The sequence below is a fragment of the Ochotona curzoniae genome, unplaced genomic scaffold (genome assembly GCF_017591425.1).
Source record: "Ochotona curzoniae isolate NIBS_2020 unplaced genomic scaffold, NIBS_Ocur_1.0 contig_3819, whole genome shotgun sequence".
NCBI lineage: Eukaryota > Metazoa > Chordata > Mammalia > Lagomorpha > Ochotonidae > Ochotona > Ochotona curzoniae.
In genome coordinates, this window is record NW_024466004.1 from 18,012,133 (window position 1) to 18,032,054 (window position 19,922).

Genomic DNA, 19,922 nt, shown 5'->3' on the forward strand with positions numbered 1-19,922 from the left:
AGAAACAGTTATTTATATGTGAATTTAGAAGTTTGAACGGCATCTCCTTTTTTGATTATGGTGAGATACATACATATATATGTATATTTTGTATATATAATATATATATTATATTTTGCTAAAAGTGTGATCTTGTTATTTATAGAAAACTTATCTTGGCTATCAAATTCTTCCATAAAATAGATACACATAATTACAAATTTTTTTTCTGTGTCAGGTTGACATGACGCAGTACTTAAGCTGTGACTTTAGCACCCACATTCTACATTAAAGCAGGCTGGACTGAATACCTGTTACTCCATTTCTCATTCAATTTCCTGCCAACGCACTTGGGGAAGTAGTAGAGCATGGCCCAAGTACTTGGTTCCCTGTCTCCCATAAATGAGATTAGGATGACTTTCCTGGCTCCTGACACCAGTCTTGTCCAAATCTAGGTGTTGTAACCTTTTGGGGAAAGAACTAGAATACAGAAACTCTCCTTCTGTAATTCTACCTTCAATTAAAAATAAATAAATCTTAAGGAATACTTCTGAATTTGTGGATAGTGGGTCAATTTCTCTTTCAAAAATGACTTATGGACTGGATCTACTTGATTCTGTTCCTTAGCTCAGACCATGGACAATGAAATTTCTAGGAAAAATAAAAACAGAAGACAAAACAAAATAAAACAAAATGAAATCAAGATTGAGAACAAAGAACCATCAGTGAAATAAATATACACTTCAGATAATAGGGGCAATATGAAAGGTCATTTGTATTTTTCTTATTTTTCTTCTATGTACAAATTCACAAGCATATTTGGACAGTGATCTGCAAGATGCGTGGTGTGCTTTCATGGTCTCCCAGAAAATAGCAGTCACTTGAGTGTTGAGGAGGCAGTTGGGATTGAACGAAGGGCAGAGTTGGACTCCATTTCACAGATAAATTCAAAGATCAAATTTTGCATTGAATATTTTCTATTGAAGTTCTACATAAGCTGCTCTTTCAAGAATAAAAATGATTCCTTCCCCAAAACTCTAAAGAATTTATTCTAATTTAACAACTCATAGTAGGTTGACATCAAATAGAGATGCATTTGGATAACTGAGTGTGAAGAAAATGATTAACGATGGTCAATTTTTAAGCTAATGCCTCTGATTTCAATGGCACAGCGAAACTGACAAGTTATACATAAACAAGTAATTACTGATAACATTAATATATGTAACTATATAGTTACTGTTATAGTTACTGTTCTGATTAAATATTATATAAATAAAATTCCTTGTACATATTTTATTGGTGGTAGAAGATAGACCAAAAATAAGTTCAACCAAAAAACGCCAAAAAAAAATATATAAACAAGATACAGAATTTAACAAATACCCTCGTACTGGTATATTCATATGCCTTGCAGACTTAATAACCTCCTCAAACTTTCCAATGCTTTCTTCAATGGAACAGTTAATATTCTTCTTGGTAAAGGACTCAGATGCAGCACCAAAAACTGATATCTCAGTGGCTCCAGCAGCAACCTGCAAAATACAATTTAAAGGCAAAAGCTAATAATTTTGAAAAATGTACATACAAATGACAGAGGTAGTAGAAGATAAACTACTTCCTAAGCTATATTGTTTTATTTGTATTTCTGTTAGTTACGGAGCCTGAGCATTTTTTTTAATTTTTCTATTAGCTATTTGAATTTATTCTTTTGAAAAATACTTGTTTATTTTCTTCACCTATTTCTTAATAGGCGATTGCACTTCTGGGAATAAATCCAAGGAAAATGAAGTCAGCATATGTGAAAGTGACTGGTAATCTTATATTTATAACAGCACTATCTTCAAAAAAAAACATGGAAACAACACAGATGCTTGTCAAAACAGGAATGGACAAAAAGCTGTGGTACATCTACTCCATGGAACACTACTCAGCCATTATTCATAGTGAAACAAGCCATCCTGGAAGGATACATGTATGTTTTCTCCAATATAAGGCAAACTTCATGCAAAAATAAGCCTTTACAATTACACCCAAAATAATTTTTGAAATTGTCAGGTAAAAGTATATTTGTCAATACTATTGTTATGGCTTTATGTCTTCTTTTATTTTGTAATCTCTGAACAATACCATAGAGGCATGAATGGGAAAAAAAATTACCCAAAGAAGCTAAAGAACCAACACTACAGAGTTAGGGAAGTTCTAGAGCCACATTTTGAATGCAGAAGTGACAGCTACATTCCATGAGCTTATAAACAACCCTGAATGTCCCTGTCAATATCTGTTAAAAGGCAGGACAATCTACAGTTTTGCAGCCGGGTACCACTGACACAACAGGTTAAAATATCTCTTTATTTCTTTCTCTACTAAAAAAATAAGAATGGTATCAAATCAAATGAAAGATAATGGTTCTAACAACATACACTCATAAATTATATCCTAAGTAGCTCCCATGTCCTCAACGTCATACAATATAGCCTCAAATCCAGAAATGAAAAATATCTATGGACACAATCAGTAGCTGAACCCAAGTAAGCATACTAGCTGAAGCATTTACATAACGTTCAAGTGGTTCTTATTAAACATGTGATCATTAAACCTGTTATTTTAATATCAGAAGAAATACAGTAAAAGAGAAAGAGGGAAAATCAGTACAAGAAGATACAATGAAAATGATTATCCTCACCCTGGAGGAAATAACAAAACCAAAAGCTGTTGAAAAATGATTGGTAAAAAGTTAGCTATTTAAGCAATATTAATAATAGTCATAATATTGCATTGAGAGTTATTTAAGTTATAGTCTGTAATACTACTTTAGATGATGGAATCAGAGGGTACACTTTCAGAAACTTTCATGAGGTGGAGAATCATATTTTTGTTTTGTGATCCTCCAATGATTAAGCTGAAAGGGTGACATATAGAAAGTTTGGGTTCATTACCAAAAAAGCAACAGTTCTGATTTGCCATTGTTCATGCCAGTTTCAGCTTTCAAAGAATCCATGGGACAACAGAATACTAAGAAAAATTTACTTTGGTGCAAAACCCTTTAAGTGACATCAAAATGATATAGTAAATGCATTCTGTAAAAAAAAAAATCATGTTAATTTCAAATTTGCTGCATAAGAATAAACTTTTGTCTTCATTTCATCTACCACAAACTTTTAAAGTATTCTCACATATTAGCATAGGGTGATAACTGAGTTACAAATGACATCATTTTAATTTTGTCAAAATCTTTAAAACAGTAAGATATGTCAGTTTTAGAAATGTAAGCAGTAGCACACTTACAGCACGGTGAAAACCCTGAAGGTTTGGAGTAAGAACGGGATAGCGAACTCCTGGATATTGGCGAATGCCTTTCATCACTTCCGTATGATCAGCCATCTTAAAAACACAATAATTGCATATGAATTTATGGATTTCAACATTCTATCAATCACAGTTTAACTTTTCCACAGATGTTTCATATATATGTATATATATATGTGTGTATGTGTTTGTGTGTAATATATATGTATATATATATATATATATATATATATATATATATATATACCACACATTAATCATTAATGTCCAAAATAGCATTATCTGGTTAAATTTGAGAATATAGACAGTCTGGAATTTTGAATCCTTCTATTTCCACTTCAGCAATACTTATTCTGTCTACATTTCATGTTTGCATCCTCAAATATTCCTAATGTTATTGTGTGTCCAAGGGCAGCATGTTATGTAGTTCTCTACCACATGAAAATTTTGAAGCAATTATTTTCAGTGTATGAAACTTTGTCTTATTTCATAACATGCAAATTGCATGTGTCCAATATAAAATGCTAACAAAGCTGAAATACTAGTGTGCTGTTTGTTAGAATAGAAGTTTTAGTTAATAGCATTTATAATGCTTTGTGTGAACAATTACAGGATAAAGGCATTGTGAATGAAGGGAAAAATAAAAGTCACAGTGCTCAGCTAAACCATTGTGTCAAAACTTTATTTTCTGAATACATTTCTGAAAAACCTCAACTTTGAGTTAAATAAAAACTGAACTTTTGCCAAAAATTGCATAAGTAATAATCAGATCTCATAATAATTACCATTGACATAAACATGAACCTTTGTAAGAGTAGTAGATTTTGACATGAATAATAAGCATATAAAATAATGTATAAACAGTATACAGGACAGTAGTTGAAGAAAGCTTTGAAAACATACTTTACCCAAATTTGGTAACCTGAACATGGGCATAGATAATAGAGAGTTTCTTTTTTATTATCTATACAACCTAGCATATTATAAAAATGATGTACTATCTTTAAATTTAAGAAAAAAATTCTACCATTTGCAACAAAACAAATATACACATATTCACATAAAAAGACTGGTGTGATGGAGACTAGAGTACTGGGGTTCAAGGAACTGCAGTATTCATTTCTATTCTCTAACAAAAGAGACCCCCAATTACACTATTAAATATAGCTTGACAAAAAAAAAATACTAGATTTTTCACCATTGCAGTGTCATGATACATGCGAAGACCAGAGTGTTGGATTCATAACTGCAGATGAAAGGACTACAATGCTAGAATATACAGGTGATAATGAAGAAAAAATTGGGTAGCACTCTACTTACAAAATTGCCTATTGGAAAATAATAATAAAAAAGAAAAGAAAGGGAAAGGGGAAACTTTTAAAAATAGCTATTAATAATTAAAGCATTAGTGTTTTTATTCTCCTCTTAAATATTACAACAATTAGGGCCCAGGGTGGTAACCTACTGGCTAAAGTTCTCGCCTTGCATGTGCCAGGATCCCATATGGGCACTGGTTCATGTCCTGACTGCCCCACTTCCCATCCAGCTTCTGCCCGTGGTCTGTAAAACAGTAGAGGATGGCCCAAAGCCTTAGGACCCTGTACCTGCATGGGAGAATCAAAAGAAAATCCTGACTCCTGGATTCAGAATGGTTTAGTTCTGGCTATTGTGGCATTTGGGGTGGGAAGATCATTCTTTCCCTCCTCTCTGTAAATCTGAATTTCCAATAAAAATGAATAAGTCTTTAAAAAATATTAAGGCAATTACTCTTATTTGCCCATTGGCATTACAAATTTTAGTGAAGTGCAAAGAGGTAAATATAATGCATTTAATGAATATAATTTGAATAAAATGTTTTATTAAATTAACATAAAATTAAAGAATTAATATTTTAAAGTTGTCTCCAATCAACTGTTCTCCTGTATATTAAAATTTAAGAACAAGCTGGAGGAACCACAGCTCCACACATCAAGACATACTATAGGGCAGTAGTTGTCAAAACAGTTTGGTACTGGTACAGAAACAGAAAAGAAGATAATTGGGACAGAATAGAAACACCAGTAGGGAGCCCATAGTCAATTAGTCTTTGACATCAAAACTGAAAATAATCCAGAGAGAAAAGGCTGGTTTCTTCACCAAATCCTATTAGGACAACTGGATAGCAACCTGCAGAGGAAAGAAGAAACACTCCCATGGTTCACCTTCTACAAAAATCAGAAACCATCAAATAACCAGAGGAAAACGTAGGAAGCACTCTCTAAGATATAGGCATTGGAAAAGACTTCTTATAAAAGCCATCAAAAGCACAGGCATAAAGCCAAGATAAACAAATGGTATTACGTCAAACTAAGACATTTTTTGTACAGCAAAGGAAATGATCAATGAAGCAAAGAAGCAACCAACAGAAAGGGAAAAAATCTTTGCTAACTATACAATTAAGGACTAAGAACCAAGATTACAAAGAGCTTCAGAAACTCAACAGCAGCAAAATAAACAACACTGCGAATAAATAGGTGATTGAAAAGAATAGACATTTTTTTCAGAAGAAAAATTCAAAAGGTTAATAAAAAATGGAAAAAAAATTAAAAATGCTCAGGATCCCTAGTTGTCAGGGAAATAAGAAGGAAGACCACACTTAACTTCAGTGAGATTAGCTTATGTTCACAACTCTACTAAACTCCTGCTGGCATGGATGTGGGGAGAAAGGCACCTTCCTTCACTGTTGGTGGGAGTGTAGGCTAGTGCACCACTATGGAAGTCAGCATGGTGAATGTTATGAGAACTGAAAACTGATCTGCCTTATAATCCAGCTATTCCATTTCTGAGACTACATACAAAGGGAGTGAAACCTACATATAAGAAAGGGTTCTATAATTATATACATACAGCAGCACAATTTGGAATAGCAAAGACACACAAACAACCCAGCTGAGCATCCAAAAGAGTGATACAGAAACTGTGATACATCTACTCCATGGAATACTATTTAGCCCATCAAAAAGAATGAAATGCTAACATTTGCCACCCAATGGTCCCAATCAAAGACCATTATATTCAGTGAAATAAGTCAATCCCTAAAGGCCAAAAAACCACACGTTATCTCTAACATAAGCAATCTTTATGCAAATTATAAGATCAATAGTTCTTTCAACATAGTTTTTGCTACATTTATGGGTTTTGATATTTTTTGTTTTTATTTTCATTTCTTGAAAAGAATTTCTCTGATTCATTTCTTAGCTGACTCATATGTCATACAGTAACTGCTTCCTTCAAGAAGGTTGTTGATTTTCTTTTTCATTTCTTCAGCCATACATTGGTCTTTCAGTAACATGTTAGCTATTTCCATATTATAATTTTCTTTTATTATTATTATTTTTTTATTGGAAAGGCAGATATACAGAGAGGAGAGACAGAGAGGAAGATCTTTCGTCCGATGATTCACTCCCCAAGTGAGCGCAACGGCCCATGCTATGCCAATCCGAAGCCAGGAGCCTCTTCTGGGTCTCCCACGCGGGTGCAGGGTCCCAAAGCTTTGGGCTGACCTCGACTGCTTTCCCGGGCCACAGGCAGGGAGCTGGAAGGGAAGCAGGGCTGCCGGGATAGAACTGGCGCCCATATGGGATCCTGGGCGTGCAAGGCGAGGACCTCAATCACTTGCGCCACCACGCTGGGCCCATCATATTATAATTTTCATAGTTTTACTCCTGTTGTTGATTTTTTTTCATGGGTTTTCATTTAAGGGGATGTAAAGTAACTCTATACTAGGCCCTATCATATCCAAATGTGAAGATCAAATGCATTATGCATCCCTACTTCCAAATCAAAGATGGAATCTTAATAAAACTGAACATTTTGGCTACAAAGACCTTGACTGAAGTCTAACACAAGAGCCCAGATCTGAAAATCACTGGGTGGATTGGTACAAGTAACTGCCAAAGAAGAACTAGTACCAACCACAATAACTAAAATTGAACTGTAGACCTGTGAGTGACATAGCTTAGAAACCTGCCCCAAAGAGAAACATCTGCTAACCAGAGGTGCAATAACCAAGAGCACAGGAAGAGACAAAGGCACAATGAATATTATTGAAGACTCCCCTGCAAAGCAAAAGCCTTTGCCAACCTCAGAGTTAACTAAGACATCGAGATAATTGGGAATACAGAGTTTGGTAAACTTGTGGTTCTTATTAACAAAAAGAAGCACATACAGGAGTTTAAGGGATTTAAGGACCATGTCACACAGCAAGTAGCAACACTGAAACAAACTGAAGCAGAATTATTGCAAATGAAAGATGCACTAAAGCAAAATATTGAGTAGAAAATCTCAATAGTAGAATGATGGAGGCAGAAGAAAGTATCTCAGAATTGGAAGATATTTCTTGTTACAAAGGGGAAACAAGCTGTAAACAGCTGGGTCAAGCTAAAAAAGTATTCAAGAATTAAGAGACACTATTAAAAGTTCAAATACAAAGAGTTATGGGAATGCCAGGAGGTACAGAAAGAGTAGCTGCATTTAAATATGTATTTAATGAAATAATAAAGGAAAAATTTTCTATTCTGGAGAAATAATTGGTAAACAGAGATCAGGAGAGGCACAGAACTCCCAACAGGGCTGACCAAAAATGATCTTCATAAAGAAACATATCAAACTCTCTTTAAATGAACATAAGGAAAAAATCCTTAAAATTTTAATCCTGGATCAAAAATAATAATAAATAATAATAAATTGGCATATAGAGACATGGCACTCAAACTCACAGCTGACCTCTCACAGGAAACTCTATACCCAAGGAGAGAATGGAGTGACATATTCCAGATTCTAAAGGAAAAATAAAATTGTTGACCCAGGATAACGTTCCCAGCAAAGCTTTCCTTTGTCTCTGAAAATGAAAGAAAATTCTTCCACAGTAAGGAAAATCTAAAAGAATACACCCCTTGCAGACCTGCCTTACAAAACATACTTAAAGACGTTCTCTTGACAGAATAGGAAAAGCACCCACCAAAACCAAAGGCAAATGTAAAGCACATCCCGCTAAAATGATAACAGAAGACTAAATCAAACAATGAGCAGGCCATGCTAAAATGAAAGAACCAAATTACCACCTGTTCACATTAACCCTGAATGTAAATGACTTGAGCTCATCAATGAAATGCTGTAGAGTAGTGGACTGGATCAAAAAGCAAAACCAATCCATCTATTGCCTACAGAAGACACATCAGCGGAAACTGTATCTCATAGATTTTGATGCTTTTGTTTTAATTTTCATTTCTTCAGACAGTTTTTTTTTCTCATTAAATTCTTTACTGACTGGGCCTGGCGCAGTGGCGCCACTGTGGTTAAGGTCCTGGCCTTGCACGCCCGGGGTCCCATATGGGCGCCGGTTCTAATCCCGGCAGCCCCGCTTCCCTTCCAGCTCCCTGCCTGTGGCCCGGGAAAGCAGTCAAGGACGGCCCAAAGGTTTGGGACCCTGCACCCACGTGGGAGACCCGGAAGAGGCTCCTGGCTTCGGACCAGCATAGCATTGGCCGTTGTGCTCATTTGGGGAGTGAATCATTGGACGGAAGATCTTCCTCTCTGTCTCTCCTCTCTGTATATCCACCTTTCCAATAAAAAAAAAATAAATCTTTAAAAAAAAAAAAAAGTCCTCACCTTAAACGCGCAGGGATCCCATAAAAAAAAAAAAATTCCTTACTGACTCATAGATCATATAGAAGGTTCTTGATTTTCTTTTTCATTTCTTCAGCGATACATTAGTCATTCAGTAGCATGTTATTTAACATTTTGGCATTGTAAATTTCTATTTTTCTTCCTGTTGTTGATTCAGTTTTGTGGCTTTTTATTTAAGGGGATGTATAGTAACTGTAATGGAGACTGATATATTCAGATGTGGAGATTCAATGCAGTATTCATGTCTACTTTCAGATCAAAGGTGGACTCCCAACAAAACTGTTAAGTATATTTTGACAATAGGATTCTGGATTCTCTGCCATTGTCCATGCATGCAATGATGGATTTATGATTGTTTTTGAGGAGCTATACTATTGTGATAATATGGGGAAAATCAGTGGTGGTAGGGGAGAGTTGGGGCGGGGGGGAAGGGCAATCCCAAAGCCTATTGAACTTTATCATAAAATAATAATAATAGTGATGAATGTGAAAAATAATAAAGTAATTTTATTTGAAAAAAGCCAGTTGGAATCAATATTTTCAAAATCCTGTGCTAGAATGTGAATTGAGTTCATTTCATTATTCTACATAAGCACAGTGAGGAGTGGCATTTCTAATTATTTTTTTTTAAAGATTTATTTTTATTATGTTTTTATTATTTTTTTTTTATTTGAAAGGCAGATATACAGAGAGGAGAGACAGAGAGGAAGATCTTCCGTCCGATGATTCACTCCCCAAGTGAGCCGCAACGGGCCGATACTATGCCAATCCGAACCCAGGAGCCTCTTCTGGGTCTCCCACGTGGGCGCAGGTTCCCAAAGCTTTGGGCTGTCCTCCACTGCTTTCCCAGGCCACAGGCAGGGAGCTGGAAGGGAAGCGGGGCTGCCGGGATTAGAACCGGCGCCCATATGGGATCCTGGGCGTGCAAGGCGAGGACCTTTAACCACTTGCGCCACCGCGCCGGGCCCTATTATGTTTTTATTGGAAAGGTGGATATACAGAGAGGAGAGACAGAGAGGAAGATCTTCCGTCCAATGATTCACTCCCCAAATGAGCACAACGGCCAATGCTATGCTGGTCCGAAGCCAGGAGCCTCTTCCGGGTCTCCCACGTGGGTGCAGGGTCCCAAACCTTTGGGCCATCCTCGACTGCTTTCCTGGGCCACAGGCAGGGAGCTGGAAGGGAAGCGGGGCTGCCGGGATAGAACTGGCGCCCATATGGGATCCTGGGCGTGCAAGGCGAGGACCTTAACCACAGTGGCGCCACTGCGCCACTGCGCCACTGCCGCCGGGCCTGGCATTTCTAATTATTTTGGTATTCTTTTCAAACCTCCAAATAAGTACAATATTGCCAATTCAAGATCCTGTAAGGCCTCAAATTTTGCTTAAATATATAAAATTTAAATAATCAGTCCTTTTAATGTTGTTAGCTAAGTTCTGCTTGAGACAGAGCTCACGGAGAATGAAGGATTTAAATGTCTTAGAAACAGTGACTTGCCCTCAGTGCAATGAGCACAGGCTGCAGCTCTGGCCATAGGGTCTAGCAGTGCTAGATGCCTCTCCAACTCAATTGTGAGGAATCCACGGAGATCAGAACTATTGGGACGGCTTTTCAAACTATTATCTCCATAATCCATTCTGACCACAGACCGGAAATCTGTATAATCTTTAAAATTTCCAGTAATTTATTCTCATGGGCATGGAAGGGCATGCAGTCCTTCCTTGGGGTGAAAAATGAATATTATTACACAAGCCTCCCCTGCAATTCACATAAACACACAGAGAAGGACATTTTCTTTGTTTTATTATGAGCATCTTCACAGTCCAGAGAGTTGCAGTGGGGTTAAATTACTCTAAACTACCTGGACTCCAGGAAATCAGTGTAGCTTGGATCATAACAATAAGAAAACAACACCACCACAAGAAAAGAACAGACCTACATCAAGGCCAGCCTTTTCCAGCTCGAGCCTTGCCGTCTTTTCCTCACTGCTGAGACTCAGACAATTTTGCTGTTAGGACCTTTGAGGAGCTTGAGTACTCCGATTTCTGTTTTCCCTTATCAGCTCATCTAGTTCTCCCAGCTGACCTCTGTATGGCCAAGCCTTTACAATGCTGTGCCAGGCTATTTCACATTGATCCTATGCATCCTTCCATATGCCTGAAAATGATTTCTGCCCTTCTTATTTTCCAATATTCAACCCAAAATATGCTCTTACAAGACATTTTCAACACTGTCTGATTTAATTGTATGTATTTCTATAGCTTGCTAGATAGATTAGATAGATAGATAGATAGATAGATAGATAGATAGATAGATAGATAGACCATTGCTCTCATTGTGTCTTACACAATTTAGGTTGATTTGTGTGTCTCTTTTCCTGGCAAAATAATAGTTCTTTAAGGACTCTGCATAAAAAGCCATGTTTAATAAGTAACTGATGAATTGAACCAATATTTATATGCCTTTTGTTTCAGCTTTTTTTCTATTTTGAACTCATTCTGAGTTTGATTCATTTTGAATTTTAGTTCTTTTTCTCCACTGATTCATCTTATATATTCTTACTTATGATGGTGATAATGGTAAAAATATCCCTACCTTATTCCAAACAGTATGTTAAGCCTACTGATATGTGTTCAATTTCTTTGTGTAGTAGCTCTTTAAATACATTCACAATGCAGTGAGCAAGATAGTTCTGATAGATCTAGGCTTAAAAATATTAAGGATGCAAAATACTATCCAGCTACAATTGGTCTGGAACTCAAATCAGTGTAACTTAAAGTGCATTCTCTAGTAGTTTCTTGACATATATATCTTTGAGTTTTTGTCTTCCTTAGCGTCCTTTTCATCATTGCTAAGGATTTTACAAATCACATTGTGAAGTGTACGTCTCCTAAAAAGAATTCACTCTCAGTTTTCGAAGTTTGTGGGGAGCATATTTCATCATCTAGTTCAATATCTCCCAAACTGAGCTCAGCTTTAATTTGAAGTGTGTTTTATAATTACAGTCTTCTAGGACCCATTGTGTAGAGTCAGCTTCTATTCTGTCAAAGGACTCAAGACATTAATTGCCACACCTTATTAGAAGATGTTAGACATTAACAAAGCTGTGAATCATAGTGAATTCCAGTCACAAAGGCTGTTGTTGGGGCTTAAGTGAAGCCAAATCAGTGTGGTCTGGCTCTCTAACCTTACTTCAATAGGAAAAGTTTCATTGTACTTTTATTCACAGGTATGTCTATATATTGTGGGCATGAAGTCATTGTGATTTTAGCGGAAGCCTTTTAAGCCAAAGATTGCAAAATTATTTAACTTGAAGATTTCATTAAACATATAATCAACTGAGCACATTGATAGGCCCTTTATGAGGGTCTTCGGGTAACAGTAACATAAAAAAATTTTTTTACATTAATCTTTTCTTATACATTGAGTTTCCCCCCAAAAAATGTGTTTTCCAGGGTGAAAAACGTTTCATAGATAAAAACACAAAAGGTAAGACAATAACATTGTTGGTGAAATTCCTATCTTCCACGGGTAAGAAGATAGACAAGGAATTTTTGAAATATCAACTTATGGTATCCACGGTATTCTTTTCATTTATCACTCTAAAAATTCAACAAACAAGTGAGGTCAGTTTGGCATGCTTTCTGCTGAGTTTATACATAATATTTGCATATATTTAGACTCACAAATCCCCTGCTTGATAAACTAAGTTTTCCAAGAAATAGATTTAAACTCAAGCATATGTCACCAAGTTTTCCTTTTTCACTATTGATCATAGTATCTAAAATATATTTTAAAAGATTCTGGAAGGATTTTTAACCATTGTTTGCTGTACCACTGACATCGACATTAAGGACAACATTTAAACTTCTTCAAAACAAATGGATAATGTCAGAAGTTATTTGCCTACAGTCTCCACTGGCCAATTGAGACACAACTGATGCTATTACTTTCCATATGCATGAGTGCAGCAGGAAAGATGGATATGGAATGAGTAATTTCTTCAGCACATGCTGTCAATTACTATAAAAATGTAAATAATATGGTTTCAGACCCTATAACTCAAAACTCAGTTGGAGCAGTTACTCCTCTTAAAGGTAATACATTCATAAATTTGGTAATGAGAAAAAATGAGCCTACTGCTCTTCCTGGTAACCCTGGGTGAAAATGCTTTAAGCAGCTATGAATAGCACTGTAGCCTGTGTACTATAACCTTGTCTCATTCACAGACTTTTTGCACAAACCCCATATATCTTAGCCTCAGTAGCACACAGGAAATCTTGGTCTGCTTGAAGAAGTAAGACAGTTTTAATAAATCACAGTCTTAGAATAATAAACACAGGAAATCTCTGGAAAATTGAACATCCAGGATTTTTTTTTTTCCTACCGAATACCCTCTGTTGACTGCCAAAGCTAAAACGGTCTGACACTATATTCACAAAGCTTCTTAAATCCAGAAGCCTTAAGACTAATTTGGTCTGGTGTATAATTTCCCGTACAGTGTTACTTAACATTACCTGTATATAACTCAGGACACTATACTACTCTCTGCCAGAGAAATTTCATTCTCAAGCAGGAACAAAGCCACTACCCTTAATCACTCACTGTAGATGCAGGCAAAAACATTTATTAGTAGTACAATGGTGTCAACATGTATTCATTTTCAATTTTAAGATCAAGCCACCCATGCCAAATATGTGTGTGAGGTGTGTGCTGGAAGACCAATGTTCTGGATGGTGAAATGAAAGTCATTTTACTCAATAACATTTCCCAGTTGCCTAAAATAAACATAACAGGGATGCATTAGTTATTCTTTGTTCAGGTCAATGCCTTTTGTGACCACCCTCCTGGTCTTCCCACGTCAAAACAATCATGCTCCCAACATCATTCGGCAGTAAGGGCAAAAAGTCTCAATGCTCCCAGTATAATTTTCTTTCCACTCAACTGTGTTGCCTCTCATATATCATAACCTTGTGCTTGATAATGACACTGGTAATATTATTGCTTGCTTTGCATGAAGCCAGAAACAATTTTTAAAATACTGTATCTAATTGTACTCTTTCTACACTGACTGCAAAAGAAGTCTTCTTTCTGTACTTACATTCCTCTCTGCAGGCCAACTGTATCCACAATGCCTATCCACCCTGGTGAGAACAGAAAATAGGTCTGGGTTGTTGGAGCGGGAGCAATTCATTGGCAATAAGAACAGTAGCTATTGTTAGCTATTTGATATTTGAGTCCCATCAAAATGAGTCAACACAATTTTAATAGATACAATGAAAGCATTCGCTGGATGAATGAATAAATGGAAAGGATCCAAGCCATAGAAATGAAAATACATTGCCAAATTATATCATAAATGAGTAAGTCAGGTATCAGATTTTCTATGGTTATATTAGAAAGAACAAGTTAAATAACATATATAATATCACTAAAAGCTCAGGAAACCTGCAGACTGGAGAACTGGAAGGGGAAGTGCTTGTGTATTTGGATGAATAAGAAATATACATATATATATATACATATATATATTACTACATACCTGCACAGTAAGTAGCAGGGGGCTGAATCTTGAAAAAATTTAAATCAGTTTATTTTGAATATTCAATTTATAGAATTACAGGATACCTGGATATATAACCTTTAGGATAATGAAAATTTTATGGTATCTATAGCTTTAGATAGTTCAATTGTCGACATCTTGTAGTGCAGTCTTTTAAAGAATGCTTCTCATTTCATAATTGTTTTCAACAAGCTAAAAGTTGTTACTACAAAAATTCATGAGTTTTAATTAAATACTCTTTGGAATTTCAAGATGCTGAAGGAAATTCACACTAATATTATTGTACTAAAATTGCTTATTCTAGATTTTATACTGATACATATAGATTTCATTAATAAAAAGTTTTATTCATCATGATAGATATCCCTTTCTTCATAATAGATTCTCTTTACATGTTCAATGAGTCAATTGTTTTAGAATGTATCCACTAGAACTGTTGTATTGTAATGGGCTCAGTCACACCCATGACACTGGCATCCAGTATGGGTTCCAGTTCAGATCTTGGCCTTTCTACTTCTGATCCAGGTAATCATGAATGTGCCTGAAAAAGCACCAGAAGATGGCCGAAGTGTTTGGTCCTCTACTTTGGATCCAGAAGTAGCTTCAAGCTCTGGCTTAGTCCTGATATGGCCCAGCCATGCAGCCATTTGTGGAGTATAACAGTGGACAGAAGATCTCTGTGTGTATGTCTCCCTTTCTCTCTGTCACTCTAGTTAAAAACAAACAAAAAATGTAAAAAATAGTTTTCACTATCTGCACATATGCACTGTAGTCCTTGTATGTGAAATTGAAACATCAGCATATATGCCTCATTAGTGTGTAGATTTTAAAATGTAAAACTTCAGTATTATTGAATGTGATTGGGGGGTGCAGTGTTACTATTAGCATTCAGATTTATCTTTCTGACTCCGCATGATTACTTTTCAAGCAATTAAATGAGAAAATTTTAAATCAAATAATGTGTACCTAAAAATTTAAATAGTCACTTTGAAACAATTACCTGGAAAGTGTAATCCTTTATCAGCGTTAAGAAACACCTTCCTTCTGAAATCATTACCTGCTTAAGGGAAACCGAAGTGATGCTTTTCACTTTTGTGCTCAGTGTACAAGGATCATGAGTTCTTGAAACCACAGGACACTTTTATGTACTGAAAACTGATGTGTGAATCAGTCTACAGCTAAGATTTCTACCTCTAGTTCTCTCTAAACTCATACACAGTGCATGGTTTACCTCTCCTAAAATGGATTGCACTTAAATGGCTTAGTCAGGAGTCATATTAATGGAATGAGTTTACACTGAAATGCTATTGACAATGTTTATCAACAAACTAAACATAGCAATGCAGAAAAGACCATTAAAATTTACATTCCAGTTTATCTAAGCCAAACTGGATATCTGCTCAGCTTTTACATAAGTATATTAGCTACAGACTTTTCAAATGACACTGCATACAGATTGCTCTACAAAAGCAAACTATAAAATAATTTTAATTAAGATACAGGAAGTTAGCATGATCAAATATGTTAAAGATACACTTGTTCTTTACCGGAAAATGTAAAGATAATTTGACAAAAAAAATTATGCTAATTCAGTAAGATTGAGTAAAGGGTGAGAGGAAGCAATATTTAGACTTTTATTTTCAAGCTTTTATAAATCTAGGGACAAAGAAAATTTGATAATCAAAATGTGATCAACCAAATCAATTAATTATTATTCCATTGAGTGCATTGAGCACATGAAATGCCTCACAATAATCACAATTTTTTTTTGTCAGAATGGGGAAAAAGGAAAACAAAAGAGTTGCTGATATTATTACTTTCAATTATAAAGTTTTCTTTTCCTTTAGATAAATATTTATGACAAGATCTTAGGTAGAGAACAAATTCCCAATTCATGAGGAACAATGATTTTAACAAGTTGCATTTTTCAATTTTGTTGCATATTAACTTTAAAGAAATTCAATGAGAAAAATTACTTGTACTTCATGAACAACACATAATACTCCCTTGTCCTAGATTTCCATTTCCCCATATTATTTTCTAAGAAACAATGAATATTTTATTTATTTTTAAAAGACTGTATTTATTTATATTGGGAATAAAGATATACAGAGAGGAAGATCTTCCTCTGAATCATTCCTCAAGTAGCTGCAATGACCAGAGCAGAGTCGATCCAAAGCCAGGAACCAGGAGCCTCCTCGGGGTCTCCATGTGGATGCAGGGTCCAAGGCCTTGTGCTGTCTTCTACTACTTTCCCAGGCCACAAGCAGAGAGCTGGATGGGAAGCATGGCCACCGGGATTAGAACCAAATGCTCACATATGGGATCTTGGTGCGTGCAAGGTGAGAACTTTAGCCACTAGCCTGCTATGCCCAGAAACAAAGGAGATTTTAATAATGTAATATAATATTAGGCAACTGGTATCCCTATGTGATAACAGCAGCAATGATATAATTGTACAATGGAATAATTTAAAATACTGCAGTACCAGTCCACTGATATTTATTTTATTTACATTTAATTTTTAATGGTGTTTACATGGTTGATCACTGTGTGAAGATCAAGGATTAGGGAAAAGTGAATGAGATCATTGTTTCCAAATTATCTTTTACTTCCTCCTTTATGTGGGGGAAACTGGAGATAAGGAGAGAAGCCGCACCCAGCTTCTCAACTGCTTCATACCCAGGGATGGGAAATGGTCACTAGATGTCATCTCAGGGTCTTTGATGTGAAGCATGCTGTAAGGGTTCTGCTTAAATGGTTTCCAAAGTTCTAAAATGCTTCTGATATCATCAATCCAAGGATGAAGAAATATTTCCAACATCCATTGGCTAACATAGTCCACCTTAGAGTTTCCATTCACACAGGTATTTGCTGTCAACTCTTGGCTGAAGTAGACAACTCATTTGTTCCGCCCTCCTTCCTCTGTTATGGTAGCTGATGACCTCTGTAGACCACAATGGATTGTCATAACCTCCATGTGCATCCAGGCACGCCCTGCACTGCTCCATCTTAGCCACTGATGAGGACTAGCTCTGACATATGCACTCTGCAGTCAATCCGAAGATCCTGAAATTCTGAGTACCATCAATTTAGTTGGGAGGATCCCCAAAGAAACTTCATCTAAAATGACCCTAGACCTGACTCATGTGTACTTAACAGTACAGGACCCAGCTCAGTCAGTCACCCACATTAGCCAATGCACACACTGGTAGTTGCAATTTTTGAGTCAATTCTGTCTCCAACCCCATTTCTTACACAAACCAATGGATACAGCGGCCCAACCCAACCAAACCCACCACACATTCAGCCCTCACATACACCAGCAGGAGCTGCAGCCTAATCGAAGCAAACCCCAGTAATCCCTTCTAGGCCTACCCCAGCCCTGGTTCCTGTGCTTGCCAGTATATGCAGCAGACTGATCCAGTCTGTCCCACATCCCATTCAGCTCTCATATACATCAATGGGTGAGCAGTGGAGACTAGCTCAACCCAACTGACCCACTCATGACAGTGGGTGCCATCACCTGCCTAGCCAGGCCTACCCCCAGGCTCCCCTGCTCTCCAGTGGGAGTTATAGTCCATCAGAGAAGTAGCCAGTTTCCCTCCTGGACTCACTCCAAATCCCAAATCATGCACTCTCCAGGTGGTTCTGCAGTGTAGTTTGACAGGATTTTTCCCCAGTTCCAGCACTTGCCAGCCAATATTGTGGCAAAGTCTAACTATCCTTCACTTATTCTGGCTTACGCATGCACCAGTGGATAAAGTCAGTTAGCCCAGCCTGGTTCTCTCCTAACCCAGTTCCCTTGCAGGACAAATGATGTAGACCTGCCTGGGCTGGTCTGCCTCTAGCCCCAGTTCTCATACTCGCCAGTGGGATTATTGGCCCAGCAGGGGAGCCCACACTGCCCTGCTACCACACTTGCACCTCTCCCACAGGGCCTCACATGTCCTGGTGGGTGCTGTGGTTCAGACTGGCATGGCCTATCTGACCTCTGTTTTTGCTGGCAGAGTGCTGCACCCCAGCCCAGCCTAGCCAGCCCCCAATGACAACCCTAATGTGAACTAGCTGATGCTGTGGCCTGACCCAAGATGTCCTGCACCCCATCCTGGTTCTCAGATCTACTAAATGGATGTTATGAACTGGTCCAGCCTGGCCCTCTCCCAGACCTGACCCACACATATGCTGGCAGGTACTATAACCTGTCCTGGTCTGGGCTTCTCCCAGCCTTGGTTCTTGTACTCACCTGCAGGTACTGCGTCCTGACAGAGAAGTTCCCCAAGATCCTCTATCAGGTCTCTTCCCAGTGGCAGATCTTGTGCAAACCAGTTGGTTCTTGGTCCAGATTGACTTAGTCCATCTTCCATCTTGGAAGGAACAGTCATCTTGCTTGATTGGTGCAAATCCATTCTGTTTTTACCGTTGGGTGCTACAGCCCAGCCAGGTGTTCAGCAGGTGCCGAGAACTAGCACTAACCATCCTATACCCACATTGCCTTTCAGGAGCACTCGTGTGTGCTGAATTCTAACCCATTCTGGAACACCCAAGACCAAGTCCATACCCATTCTGAGGCGCACTGCAGCCATGTCCACCCCAGATCACCACCCCCATTCTGGTTCTCGCACTCACCAGTGAGAACCACAACCCAACCAGGGCATTCCCGGCTGGTAACTCCAACCAGGCCTGTTCCAAGCCACAGATCTTGTATGTGCCAGTGGTTGCTCTGACCCAGCTCAGCAACACCCATTCCCCTCCTTGACCTTTAGCATCAAATGCTTCAGCCTAGCCTGTCCCAGTTCACCCCTAGTCCCTGCCCAATCTACTCCCATCCCTGGAAATGGCCTAGCTTGGCATGACCTATACTCCAGCCTGTCAGTATGTGCTAAAGTTTGACATGGACCCTCCCAGTCCACACCACTACCCCCAGAACCGATGGGTGGAGCTACCTTGCCTGGCCTGACCAACACCCAAGACTGCATTGCATGTTCACCAGAGAAGTTTCCCAAGTCCCCCCATCTGCCTACCCCCAGCCCAGATCCCACATTTGCCAGCAGGTGCTAGACCCTTACCCAGTATAGTCTGTCCCCTCTGACCCAGCCCTTGTGAGTTGGTGGATGTTGTGGCCCATCCTACCACACACCTTATTCTTGGGTGTGCCTTGCTTGTGCTGCAGGCTGGACCAGTCTGACCTGTTCCAAACCCCAGTGCCCATGAGTGTTGGACAGTTCCATGCTCATGCCTAGCTCAACCTGTCACTAAATTAGTTCTTAAGCAAACCAGCAGAAATTATAGTTCCACAGTGGTGGAAACACATATCTCCCTCAGAATAGAGCCCCAGACCTGATTCTCCACCATGCTGGTTGATGTCATTGTCTAGCGTAACACAGGTACTGTAATCTAGCCC

The 19,922-nt window shown here is 37.9% G+C and overlaps 1 protein-coding gene across 3 annotated transcripts in view; it reads right to left on the reverse strand.

Moving 5' to 3' along the window:
• The window catches only part of HMGCLL1 (3-hydroxymethyl-3-methylglutaryl-CoA lyase like 1), a 117,191-nt gene that overhangs the window by 57,253 nt on the left and 40,016 nt on the right, over nucleotides 1–19,922 (reverse strand). The window contains exons 4-5 of one of the 3 annotated variants that reach the window (XM_040983573.1): nucleotides 3,268–3,363; nucleotides 1,366–1,514 (exon numbers count right to left, since the gene is read on the reverse strand). The exons of 1 other annotated variant lie outside the window; for it this stretch is intronic. In XM_040983573.1, coding sequence (XP_040839507.1) covers nucleotides 1,366–1,514; nucleotides 3,268–3,363 — 245 coding nt within the window. The remainder of the gene's footprint in view (nucleotides 1–1,365; nucleotides 1,515–3,267; nucleotides 3,364–19,922) is intronic. One more of the 3 variants, XM_040983574.1, reaches the window with a different exon arrangement.